This window comes from Macaca fascicularis, chromosome 7, assembly GCF_037993035.2.
Source record: "Macaca fascicularis isolate 582-1 chromosome 7, T2T-MFA8v1.1".
NCBI lineage: Eukaryota > Metazoa > Chordata > Mammalia > Primates > Cercopithecidae > Macaca > Macaca fascicularis.
In genome coordinates, this window is record NC_088381.1 from 102,362,978 (window position 1) to 102,376,401 (window position 13,424).

Genomic DNA, 13,424 nt, shown 5'->3' on the forward strand with positions numbered 1-13,424 from the left:
TAGCCTGTATTTATCCTTCTATTACACATATCCCCGGGGTGCTGAGGTCTGAGAAGGCTTGGACATAAGGGTCTTAAGATAGCAAAATGGCAACATTATAATTGAAGGAAAGGTCCATGTCAGGATGGTGGCCCTGAACATCAGAGTGTCTTGTTTCCTCCTGGGAACATGTACAGAGGCTGTCAGGAGACTCTAAAAGTATTCATGAAAAGCCTCCCTCCCTCCCTCCCTCCCTCCCTTCCTCCCTCCCTCCCTCCCTCCCTTCTTTCCTTCCTTCTTTTTTTTTTTTTTTTTTTTTTTTTGACGGAGTCTTGCTCTGTCGCCCAGGCTGGAGTGCAGTGGCGCCATCTCGGCTCAGTGCAACCTCCGCCTCCCGGGTTTAAGCAATTCTCCTGCCTCGGCCTCTCGAGCAGCTGGAATTACAGGCACGAGCCACGACGCCCAGCTAATTTTTTGTATTTTCACCATGTTGCCCGGGTTGGTCTCCAACTCCTGGCGTCAAGTGATCCGCTCGTCTCGGCCTCTCAAAGTGCTGGGTTTAGAGGCGAGTCACGGCGCCCGGCCCATGAAAAGCCTTTCTACATGGCTTTTCTGACCAGTCTTGCGTGGTCTCCCAAGGCCATTAGCGAGGACCCAAACGGTTCTTGAGGGCCTTGTAGTCCGGCCTTCACTGTCATGCATGACACGTCTGCTTCTCTTTGGGAGTGGGATGAGTCAGTTCTAGTCCTTCCAGAAGATCCTGCTGCCTACAAGCCCAGCACCTGCCTGGGTGGGATCAGCAGCTCCCGCGGAGTCGATCTCCCCCTAGGTGGGGACGCGGGGAAGTCAACCCTGACGGGTCCTTTCTAAAGATACTTGCCTGTACCAGGATTAATTGCCCATACATACTCTGTCGTTTCTGCTAGCGGTTAACAGATCCTGGGACATTTTCCTCACGGGCCTAGTCCACGCCGGAGAAAGCTGTTCTGGCTTTTTCCTGTACACACCCCAAACTTGCAGGAAAAAGGCGGCTTTGACGTGGAAAAGTAAGAGACGGCAACGTTTTCAGCTAACGCGTTGCCAAAGGCTCTTCCGCGGGCGGGGATAGAAAAACCTAAAGCAGTCTTCTCGCCAAAACAAAACAAAAAAAAAACAAAAAAAAAACACCATCTGCTCCCGCCTGTTTTTCAACCTCTTGAATACCAGGGGAAAGCGCGAACGCAGTCCCCCACTACCACAAATTATGCAGTCGAGTTTCCCACATTTGGGGAAATCGCAGGGGTCAGCACATCCGGAGTGCAATGGATAAGCCTCGCCCTGGGAAAACCACCTTCGTGATCATGGTATCTCCCCTGCCAGGTAAGTATGAGATGTCTTTCCCGCTTCCTCTCACACTCTCGTGCCCACCACTCTCTAACACACGGTCACTTCTCTCATGCGGCCCCAGACGCCTCACCCTCTCCAGTCCCCTTACTCCACCCTCGCTGCTAAGGAAAGTCACACCGGCAGCACTTGGAAATCCGCACGGGACGTGGGGTTCCAGACCGAACGTGACCGGCAGCCTCCGCGCGCCGTGCTCATCTGCATACGCCACGCCCCCGCTGGGGGACGTCCCCGGCGCTCCGGTCTCTCCAGCTGCCTGCCCGGGGACCTACTGAGGGACAGGCCTGGGTGTCTCGGGGCTGGGTGGGCGCAAGTGGGGGCGCGGCCGGGAGTCTGGGACCTGAAAGGGAGCCCTGAGAGGACGAGAGAGAGAGACACCGAGACACAGAGAGAGAGACAGACACACAGAGAGAGAGAGAGACAGTGAGAGAGAGAGAGAGACAGTGAGAGAGAGAGAGAGAGAAGAAGAGGGCGAGAGGGAGAGAGCGAGAAGAAGAAGAGGGGGAAAGAGAGAGAGAGAAAGAGAAGAGAAGAGGGGGAGAGAGGAGGAGAGAGGGAGAGAGAGAGAGAGGAGGGAGGGGAGAGAGAGAAAGAGCTTGCGGCCCCACCGCCCAGTCCCCGAGGGACCTAGCGTCTGGGCCGGGCGGGGCTCGGGTTTGGGCTCACCTTCCTCTCAGCAAAAAGCAAGTTTCGGCCCCTTCTCTTCTCGCCAGCCCAACAGAAGTCTTCCCCACAGGACACAACTATTATGAGGTTCCCCTCCTCCCCCCCGGTTAAACATTAAGCACTAAGATTTCCCCAAGCAGCTTGACAGAACATCGTTTTCCTTGAGCATCTTCCCTGGTAGGCCTGTCAGAAATGGCTGCAACTAACAGGAGAACCTAAAGGCGAGGCGCCGGGTGGAGTCGGAGGAGAATCAAGCCTCTTACTTTGAAGGAAAAAAAATCAGGACAAAGTACAAAGTTGTCCACTATGCAAACCGTGCGTGCACTGGTCGAGTTAAGTGTATAACGCTGGACAACAGACCGTGTTTAAACACTTGGGAAAATCTGTAAATACACTGTTGTTATTATTATATTATTATTATTGTTGTTGTTGTTGTTGTTGTTTTGTTGTTGTTGTTGTTGTTTGAGACGGAGTTTCGCTCTTGTTGTCCAGGCTGGAGTGCAATGGCGCGATTTCATCTCACCGCAACCTCCGCCTCCCGGGTTCAAGCGATTCTCCTGCCTCAGCCTCCCGAGTAGCTGGGATTACAGGCATGCGCCACCACGCCCGGCTAATTTCGTATTTTTAGTAGAGACGGGGTTTCTCCATGTTGGTAGGCTGGTCTCGAACTCCCGACCTCAGGTGATTTGCCCACTCTCAGCCTCTCGAAGTGTTGGGATTACAGGCGTGAACCACCATGCCCGGCCACTGTTATGTTTTATAGTCAATTCACCCGATCTGAGATATTCTAGGTAATCTGTTCAACCTTCATTTTATGCTCAGATGGTGAGCCGTCCTCGATTTTTTTTTTGAGACGGAATCTCGCTCAGCCGCCCAGGCTGGAGTGCAGTGGCGCGATCTCCCCGGGTTCAAGCGATTCTCCCGTCTCAGCCTCCCGAGTAGCTGGGATTACAGGCACCCGCCATCATGCCCGGCTAATTTTTTTATTTTAGCAGACCAGGCTGGTCTTGAACTCCTGACCTCAGGTGATCCGCTCGCTTCGGCCTCCCAGAGCGACCGCGCCCGGCCGATTTTTTTGGACAGTAACCCGAGAACTTTCTTCTTTACTACTTCTCCCATTGAGAAGTAGAGTCCAATTCCCCTCTCCTTGGATCTGGTTTGGCCTTATGCACAACGGCATTTGGCAGAAGCCATGTCCAGGGGCTCCCGAGCCTGGGTGGGAGGCATCCTTACAGCTCCAAAGGCATCTGGGTCTCCGGGAATCGTCTGGGAGGTTTGCGCCGTCATGGAAGAAGGCTGACTACGCAGGCTGCCCTGTCGTGAGGAAGCCCGCGGCTTTGTGGAGAGAAATACATGGAAACAGTTTCAGTCCCCAACCGAGACCCTAGGCATCAGGGAGCAGAACATCAAAACTGTGGATTTGGGGATAGAAATGCATGATCATTGTTGTTGCAAAGCCCTTACGTTTTGAGGGTGGTCTTTTCGGGAAGCAATAGAGAAATGGAACGGGGAGACGGACAGTGAGCAGACAAGTAATATGCAGCAGAAGGGGGAAAAACGTGGACCACGGGATAGAGAAGAGGGCGTGGAGAGAAAAGGCTGCGGTTGAGGGCTTAACATGTTAGACAGGGGGGTCACGGAAAGCCTCCCTGCTTCTCTCTGTTTGCTCCAAACTCTTGCTTCTCTTTGCTTGCTCAGCATCAGCGCATAGAATCCCCAAAGGTCACCCCACGATGGCAGCCTCAGCTCCAGTTTACGTGTCCTGTTACAAGTCCTAGGACCACAACCAACTCTCTAGACTTGTTTGCTTTTCTTCTAATGTAATACACACACACACACACACACACACACACACACACACACACACACACACATTTTTGAGACGGAGTCTCGCTCTGTCACCAGGCTGGAGTGCGGTAGCACGATCTCAGCTCACTGCAACCTCCGCCTCCCGGGTTCAAGTGATTCTCCCGCCTCAGCCTCCCGAGTAACTGGGACTACAGGCGCCCGCCACCAAGCCCGGCTAATTTTTTGTTATTTTTAGTAGAGACCGGGTTTCACCCTGTTACCCAGGATGGTCTTGATCTCACGACCTCGTGATCCGCCCCCCTTGGCCTCCCAAAGTGCTGGGATTATAGGCGTGAGCCACCGCTGGCAGCCAAAAAGTTGTTTTAAAATTTTTTTAGCGATAGGATCTCGCTTAGTTGCCCAGGCTGGTCTTGAACTCCTGGGCTCAAGCAATCTTCCCACTTTGGACCCCCAAAGTGCTGGGATTACAGGGGTAAGCCACCGCACCCAACCTCAATCTTCTTGTGATCTGTTATGTTGACAACCAAGACAGCTATTTAGTGGTTGATGGGTGGACAGTGTATACAGCATGGACACACTGGACAGAGGCGTGACTCAATGTTCCAGGTAGGACGGCAACAGATTTCATCACGCTGCTCAGAACAACATAAAATTTAAAACATAAATCGTTTCTGCAGTTTTTCATTTAATGTTTTCAGATTTCAGGTAACTGCTGTAACTTGAAGAAAAGTGAAACTGCAGAAAAGGCAGGACCACTGGACTGCTGCTTTCATTCTACGCCCACGTTTTAGAGTGCATTCCCACAATAAGCACTCTAACAATGTAAACCAGGGGCCGAGGGATGCACCTTCCACTCTACTTCCTTCCCCAGAAAAGATCACCTTGGTACAGAATAGCAAATGGGTAAGTGAAACACTGTATAGCTTTTGGCCCTATACTTAGTATTTCTTAACATTTACACAGCGTTTTCACATTTCCAAAGCACAGTACCAACGTTTATTAATCCTCACAACACCCCTGTGAGGTAGGTCAATATGTCCTTTAGAGTAGAAAACTGAGGCAGAGGTCAAGCAAACCTGCCCTGGGCCACAGAGCAGCAGATGAAGGGGCTAGACCTGGATCCAGAAGCTAGGGCTCTTGGTCCTGCCTTCATCCACTGGTGGACATCACATGGGCTTATTTTTACCAGTGAAGGTTATGTGAAGGACAAAACGCACTCAGCCAGCAACGGAAAATCAACAGTTCAAACAGCACTGGGGAACACGTCAGTTAAAGAGACGAAACACTCATCAGCTCATGAATGAGACAAGAGAACATGCTGCTGAGGAAGTGTGGAATCATCACGACCGGGGACTAGACCAAGAATGGGCGCTCAGGAGGGTTCAGGAAAATGTAAACAAACTAGGAACCCATCCAAGGGGTGACAGGCCCAAATCCCTATGGGTCTCCAAATGGTAGAAAAATTAGAAAACGATAGTGGAAAAATCCAACCACGCAACCTAACTTTAAACTAGGAATGACAGTAATGTTCATTCACATTAGAAAGGCCGACAGTGTTTGTAATATAACTACTGGCGACAGTATCCTATTTGTATGCCAACTTTCATCTCAAGTATTCTACTTTTCTTTCCCCACAGACAAACAAGTGTTGTTCTTTACAGCAGACCTCTTTCCCTCTACATACCAATCTATCCACTCGCATAACTACTAAGTGGCTCACTGGTATATGTCTCATGCTTAATTGGCTGAGCTAGGCGTGGAATCCTGGAAACCACAACAGACTGTACTTTGCTCCTGTATTTCAGGAATAACTGTCGCTAACCTGCCTCTGTCCGATTCCACCTTCTATGAAGTACACACAGAGGAGCAGTTCATTCTTTTGTAAAGGGATTGGTGGACTTTGTTCGAGATGCCATTTCAAAAGAAACGAGAAAAAAGAAAAACTAAGACCTGCACTGTAAAGCATTATATAGGAGTAGATTTATTACAGCTACTCCACATTTTCCAGAGTGATACAATTACCAGAGAGTTAAAAACTATCACTGTTATCGCTGTTTATTTTACAATAATTGGTTTAGTCTACAAGTTTAAGGCAAACATACTAATGCATTTGCTTTTCTTCAGAAATCATACTTATAAAGATTACATAAAATCTGTCCCAAAACTTCTAAGAAATATTCAGTAATTAAAAATAAGTCTGATTAAGATGCTTTACCAGGATACATGAATGAACTAAGGTGGTATATAATGCTTTTAAAAACAAAATTAAAAAAAATTCAAAAAAGGCAATCTTCATCTTGTTTGAACAATGCATTCTGAAAAGGTTAAACTTCAGAAATTATTTAAAGGTAAATAAGATTGGCAGCCATAAGGAATAGTATTTATAAAATAAACAGAGTTATAGAGGCTACTTTAAAGAAGAATGAACTTTGGACTTCTGAGTATGACAAGTGCACGATGATGGACCACTGTCGTGGAGAACACAGTGCAGCATCACAGCACACAGACTGGCATCGCCTAGGTGTGTGCTGCTCCATGTTTCTCAGAAAAAGAGGAGTAGATGCACTTTTTCAGCTGTTTTCTGTTGGTTTCCAGTGAGCATAAATGCTTAACATCATTAAGAAAACAAAAATAACATTTGAAGGAAGGCAGCCCTTTTTAACAGGAAGGCGGAGTGTGGCTTATGTGTCTCCATTTAACACTGCCAGGCAGTTCTGCAGCAACTGTAGGTTACCCTAAAAAAGGGATAAAAAATAAATATAAATTTTAGTCCAAACAATCTAGAAGACTCCTACTGAAAATACACTGTTAGAAACCACATAAAATATAGTGTTAGAAGTCATATGACTTTATCGATACATTAGAAATTTAAAAACAGCCATTCATTATATACACATAAAGGGTTAAACACATAAAATTACATAATTTGTTTCACATACAGTTATACTTTCTACATACCAGATTCTTCAGTAAATTTCTTTTTTTCTTTTTTTTTCCTGAGATGGAGTATTACTCTGTTGCCCAGGCTGAAGTACAATGGCACCATCTCAGCTCACTGCAACCTCTGCCTCCCGGGTTCAAGTAATTCTGCCTCAGCCTCCCCAGTAGCTGGGATTACAGGCATCTGCCACTATGCTCCGCTAATTTTTGTATTTTTAGTAGAGATGGAGTTTTGCCATGTTGGCCAGGCTAGTTTTGAACTCCTGAACTCAGGTAATCCACCTGCCTCAGCCTCCCAAAGTGCTGAGATTACAGGCATGAGCCACCACGTCAGCCTTTCTTTGTTTTGATATGGAGTCTTGCTCTGTCACCCAGACTAGAGTGCAATGGCATGATCTTGGCTCACTGCAACCTCTGCCTCCTGGGTTCAATCGATCGTCCTGCCTCAGCCTCTTGAGTAGCTGAGATTACAAGTGTGTGCCACTACACTGGCTAATTTTTTGTATTTTTTAGTAGAGACAGGGTTACGCTATGTTGGCCAGGTTGGTCTTGAACTCCTGACCTCAGGTGATCTGCCTGCCTTGGCCTCCCAAAGTGCTGGGATTACAGGGGTGAGCCACGGCACCCAGCCTTCACTGTAGGATGTTTAACAGCATCCTTGGCCCACCATGTACTGGTAGTAACCATAGAACACACAGTTGTGATAACCACAAATGTCTTCAGCTATTGCAAAATGTCCTCTGGGGGGCAAAATCACCTCTGATTGAGTAGTACTGTTAATAGAACAGTTATCAGAAATCTAAATACAGAGAACTCAGGTCAGAAAGAACTTGAAAAAGTATAGAATCGGCCGGGCGCGGTGGCTCAAGCCTGTAATCCCAGCACTTTGGGAGGCCGAGACGGGCGGATCATGAGGTCAGGAGATCGAGACCATCCTGGCTAACACGGTGAAACCCCGTCTCTACTAAAAAATACAAAAAACTAGCCGGGCGAAGTGGCGGGTGCCTGTAGTCCCAGCTACTCGGGAGGCTGAGGCAGGAGAATGGCGTGAACCCGAGAGGAGGAGCTTGCAGTGAGCTGAGATCCGGCCACTGCACTCCAGCCTGGGGGACAGAGCAAGACTCCGTCTCAAAAAAAAAAAAAAAAAAAAAAGTATAGAATCTGGCCAGGCGCGGTGGTTCATGACTGCAATTCCAACACTTTGGGAGGCCGAGGTAGGCGGATCACCTGAGTTCAGCAGTTTGAGACCAGCCTGGCCAACCTGGTGAAACCCTATCTCTACTAAAAATACGAAAATTAGCCGGGCATGGTGGTGTGCACCTGTGTCCCAGCTACTTGGGAGGCTGAGGGAAGAGAATCGCTTGAACCCAGGAGGCAGAGGTTGCAGTGAGCCGACATCACGCCACTGCACTCCAGTCTGGGGCAACAGGAGCGAAATTCCATATCAAATAATAAAAAAAAAAGTGCAGAATCTGGAAACTGGACACGGACATCAGTCTATAGCAGGACTCAGCAAACTTTTTGTGTAAAAGGCTAAATAATAAGTATTTTAGGCTGTTTCAATAATTCCAGTATGCTACTAGGTAAAAGCAGCCACAAAGCATAAATGAATGAGCTTGGCTGCGTTCCGATAAAATTTTATTTATAGATACTTAAATCTGAATTTCATAATTAATACATGTCATGACATATTATTATTATTATTTTAATTTTTTTTTTGAGACGGAGTCATTCTGTCGCCCAGGCTGGAGTGCAGTGGCGCCATCTCGGCTCACTGCAAGCTCCGCCTCCCGGGTTCACACCATTCTCCTGCCTCAGCCTCCCGAGTAGCTGGGACTACAGGCGCCCGCCACCACGCCCGGCTAATTTTTTGGTTTTTTAGTAGAGATGGGGTTTCACTGTGTTAGTCAGGACGGCCTCGATGTCCTGATCTTGTGATCCGCCCGCCTCGGCCTCCCAAAGTGTTGGGATTACAGGCATGAGCCACGTCGCCCGGCCGACATATTATTCTACCTTAAAAACAAAAACCAGGCCGGGCGCGGTGGCTCAAGCCTATAATCCCAGCACTTTGGGAGGCCGAGGCGGGCGGATCACAAGATCAGGAGATAGAGACCGTCCTGACTAACACAGTGAAACCCCGTCTCTACTAAAAATACAAAAAATTAGCCGGGCGTGGTGGCGGGCGCCTGTAGTTCCAGCTACTCGGGAGGCTGAGGCAGGAGAATGGTGTGAACCCGGGAGGCGGAGCTTCCAATGAGCCGAGATGGCGCCACTGCACTCCAGCCTGGGCGACAGAGCGAGATTCCGTCTCAAAAAACAAAAACAAAAAACAAAAAAATCCCAACCATTTAAAAATGGGAACACCATTCCTGTCTCACAGACTTTACAAAAGAAGATGGGCTGTAGTTTGCCAACCCTTGATGTATAGCAAAACTTCTGGTAGTTCATAACTTTTTATTTTTATTTTTGGACACAGAATCTCATTCTGTTGCCCAGGCTGGAGTGCAGTGGCATGATCTCGGCTCACGGCAACCTCTGCCTCTCGGGTTCAAGCGATCATCTCGCCTCAGCCTCCGGAGAAGCTGGGATTACAGGCGTGCACCACCATGCCCAGCTGATTTTTGTATTTTTAGTAGAGACAGGGTTTCACCATCTTAGCTAGTGGTCTCGAACTCCTGACCTAAAGTGCTGGGATTACAGGCGTGAGCCACTGTGCCCGGCCTCTCTTTAAAAAAAAATAAAAATAAAAATGAATATTAGAAACCAGCTCAGGCTCCGTAAGAGTAACAATGCCAAACTTATCAAAACATTTTGACAGGGTTATTAGACTAAGAAATCAGAAAACAAAAATAGCAAATGTTAAATAAATTTTTTTTTGGCGTCCAGGCTGAAGTGCAGTGGCGCAATCTTGGCTCACTGCAGCCTCCACCTCCTGGGTTTAAGCAATTCTGCCTCAGCTCCCGAGTAGCTGGGATTACAGGCGCCTGCCACCACGCCCAGCTAATTTTTATATTTTTAGTAGAGACGAGGTTTCACCATGTTGGCCAGGCTGGTCTTGAACACCTGACCTCAGATGATCCACCCATCTTGGCCTCCCAAAGTGTTGGGATTACAGGTGTGAGCCACTGCACCCGGCCTAATTTTTAAATGTTTTTATTAAGACTTAAAAAAAAAAAAACTAGTCAAAAAATGATACTGGTTTCCATATTAGGTATTAGATTCTTTCAGAGCTGACCATTGGAGATGATATAGATATTATTCTTACCTTGATTAAATAATCTTTAAAATCCCTCTCAATTCTAAGATTCTCTATTCTTAAAATTACTCTAAGATTCTCTATTCTTAAAATTACTCTAAGGTTTGGGCCAAACTTTATATTAACTACAAGAAGAGGCTTAATTCAAAGTAAACAACTAATGTAAAAAAGACCAGAGGGCCAGGCATGGTGGCATACACCTGTAATCCCAGCTACTCGGGAGGCTGAGGCAGGAGGATTAACTGAGCCCAGGAGTTTGATGCTATCTTGGACAACACAGCAACATTCCAGCTCTAAAACATAATTAAATAAATACAATTTTAAAAAACCAGGCCGGGTGTGGTGGCTGATGGCTGTAATCTCAGCACTATGGAAGGCCGAGGCAGGTATCACCTGATGTCAGGAGCTCGAGACCAGTCTGGCTAACATGGTGAAAACCCTGTCTCTACTAAAAATACAAAAATTAGCCAGGTATGGTGGCCAGCTACTCGGGAGGCTGAGGCAGGAGAGTTGCTTCAACCTGGGAAGCAGAGGTTGCAGTGAGCCGAGATCATGACACTGCACTCCAGTCTAGGTAACAGGGCAAGACTCTGTCTCAAAACAAAACAAAACAAAACAAAACAAAAACCCCCCAGACTAGCTGGGTACAGTGGCTCATGTCTGTAATCCCAGCACTTTGGGAGGCTGAAGCAGGAGGATCATTTGAGGTCGGGATTTCGAGATCAGCCTGGCCAACATGGTGAAACCATGTCTCTACTAAAAATACAAAAATTAGCCGGGTGTGGTGGCACATACCTGTAATCCCAGCTACTCGGGAGGCTGAGGCAGGAGAATCGCTTGAACCCGGGAAGCAGAGGTTGCAGTGAGCTGAGATCGTGCCACTGCACTCCAGCCTGGGCAAGAGCGTGAGACTCTTGTCTCAAAAAAACAAAACAAAACAAAAAACCCAGACCAACTGTTTTGAAGCAGTGAAATAATCTTGGAAAATGTAATTCCAATTCAGGAATAGTTGTCACAGTATCCCTATGAGAATTAAGATTAAAGAATTATCAATGTCATAACTGATTAATTTCTAAATTACAAGTAACTTAAATTATTACATCTTTATTACAACTCTACCTTTGCATGCTTCAGTTCTAACTCTGCCAGTTCCACTAAATTTTTTCTGAATGCAGCAACTCTTCTTGTCTTAAAATCTATAAGTTCTGTGAACAAGAAATTAGGATTATTTAATTTACATAATAGTCATAAAGCATACCTTGTGATTGAAAGTTAACATAACAGTACCTTGTTTTGCAGACTCAGAGATTTTTTCAAATTTCTGACAACATAATTGTTGGGAAGTTTCGGCCTGTAGAACATCTTTATTTTTTGCTCTTGCTTTATCCAGTGCTTTATTAGCATTTTCATAATCCACTAGTGACCTAGACCTTCGATACAGGAGATCCTATAAAACAGAATGCTTCACAATAGTATATATATTGCATGTTTCCAGTAGTCACACCCAGCCACCACTGTCACCACCACCACAACCATCAGAGCTAACACACAGTGAATATACTACATGCTAGTTACTCCAGTTTTTTTTTTTTTTTTTTTTTGAGGCGGGGTCTCACTCTGTCGCCCAGGCTGGAGTGCAGTGGCACGATCTCCGCTCACTGCAAGCTCCGCCTCCCGGGTTCCCGCCATTCTCCTGCCTCAGCCTCCCGAGTAGCTGGGACTACAGGCGCCGCCACCACGCCCGGCTAGTTTTTTTTTTGTATTTTTAGTACAGACGGGGTTTCACTGTGTTAGCCAGGATGGTCTCGATCTCCTGACCTCGTGATCTGCCCGTCTCGGCCTCCCAAAGTGCTAGGATTACAGGCTTGAGCCACCGCGCCCGGCCTCCAGTTTTTTTTTTGAGGCGGAGTTTTGCTCTTGTGGCCCAGGCTGGAGTGCAATGGCATGATCTTGGCTCACTGCAACCTCTGAAGTTATTCTAAATTTTTTTTTTTTTTTTTTTTTTTTTGACGGAGTCTTGCTCTGTCACCAGGCTGGAGTGCAGTGGCGCAATCTCAGCTCACTGCAACCTCAGCTCACTGCAACCTCCACCTCGCGGATTCAAGCAATTCTCCTGCCTCAGTTTCCCGAGTAGCTGGGACTACAGGCGCGCACCACCACGCCTGGCTAATTTTTGTATTTTTAGTAAAGACGGGATTTCACCATGTTGGCCAGGATGGTCTCCATCTCTTGACCTTGTGATCCACCTGCCTCCGCCTCCCAAAGTTATTCTAATTTTTAAATATTTTTGTAGAGATACGGCCTCACTATGTTGTCCAGGCAGGTCTCAAACTCCCAGCCTCAAAGCGATCCTCCTATTTCAGCCTGCTAAAGTGTATTACAGGCGTGAGTCATTGCACTCAGCCCGTTTTTTAAGTAACAGCTTGAATTACATAGTCCATGTACCACATAACTCACAATTTAAAATATGAAATTCGATGGTTTTTAGCAAGCTCACAGAATTGAGGATCACCATAATCGATTTTAGAACACTTTCATCACCCAAAAAGAAACCCCATGCCCATCAACAGCCACGTGCCATTTTCCCATGTGTGCCCATATCCCTAGACAACCGCTTATTTGTTGCCTCTACAGATTTGCCTATTCTGGACATGTCTTTTTTTTTTTTTTGAGATGGAATCTCACTCTGTTGCCTAGGCTGGAGTGTGGTGGTGTGAACTTGGCTCACTACAACCTCCGCCTCCCGGGTTCAAGCGATTCTCCTGCCACAGCCTTCTGAGTAGCTGGGAATACAGGCATGTGCCACAACGCCTGGCTAATTTTTGAATTTTTAGTAGAAATGGGGAATTCACCTATTCTGGACATTTCATAAAAATGGAATCATGTGAGTTTTTTGTGCCTGGCTTCTACCACTTAGCATGTTTCAAGTTCATCTATGTTGTAGCACAAATCAGTGTTTCACTCCTTTCTTTTTTTTTTTTTTTTGAGACAGTCTCGCTCTGCCGCCCAGGCTGGAGTGCAGTGGTGTGATCATGGCTCACTGCAAGCTCCGCCTCCCGGGTTCACGCCATTCTCCTGCCTCAGCCTCCCGAGTAGCTGGGACTACAGGCGCCCGCCACCTTGCCCGGCTAGTTTTTTTGTATTTTTTAGTAGAGACGGGGTTTCACCGTGTCAGCCAGGATGGTCTCGATCTCCTGACCTCATGATCCGCCCATCTCGGCCTCCCAAAGTGCTGGGATTACAGGCTTGAGCCACCGCGCCCGGCTGTTTCACTCCTTTCTACTGCTGAATAGTACTTCACGTATGGCTATATCACATTAATTCATTCATCAGTTGATAGGCATTTGGTTTATTACCACTATTTGGACATAATTAATAATGCTGCTGTGAA

General features: G+C 47.0%; 1 protein-coding gene and 1 non-coding gene across 6 annotated transcripts in view; both read right to left on the bottom strand.

The window, feature by feature from the left end:
- Window positions 1-1,182: 1,182 nt before the first annotated feature.
- On the bottom strand, window positions 1,183-1,346 carry LOC123574862 (U1 spliceosomal RNA). The gene has a single exon (XR_006700046.2). It is a non-coding gene; the product is annotated as a U1 spliceosomal RNA (small nuclear RNA).
- A 3,456-nt stretch (window positions 1,347-4,802) lies between these two features.
- Window positions 4,803-13,424, bottom strand: part of SNX6 (sorting nexin 6) — a 73,104-nt gene continuing 64,482 nt past the window's right edge. For all 5 annotated transcript variants that reach the window (XM_045396281.3, XM_065548715.2, XM_045396282.3 and 2 more), the window contains 3 exons: window positions 11,321-11,480; window positions 11,153-11,238; window positions 4,803-6,572 (listed from right to left, as the gene is read on the bottom strand). In XM_045396281.3, the coding sequence (XP_045252216.2) occupies window positions 6,519-6,572; window positions 11,153-11,238; window positions 11,321-11,480 (300 nt within the window). In that variant the 3' untranslated portion in view covers window positions 4,803-6,518. The remainder of the gene's footprint in view (window positions 6,573-11,152; window positions 11,239-11,320; window positions 11,481-13,424) is intronic.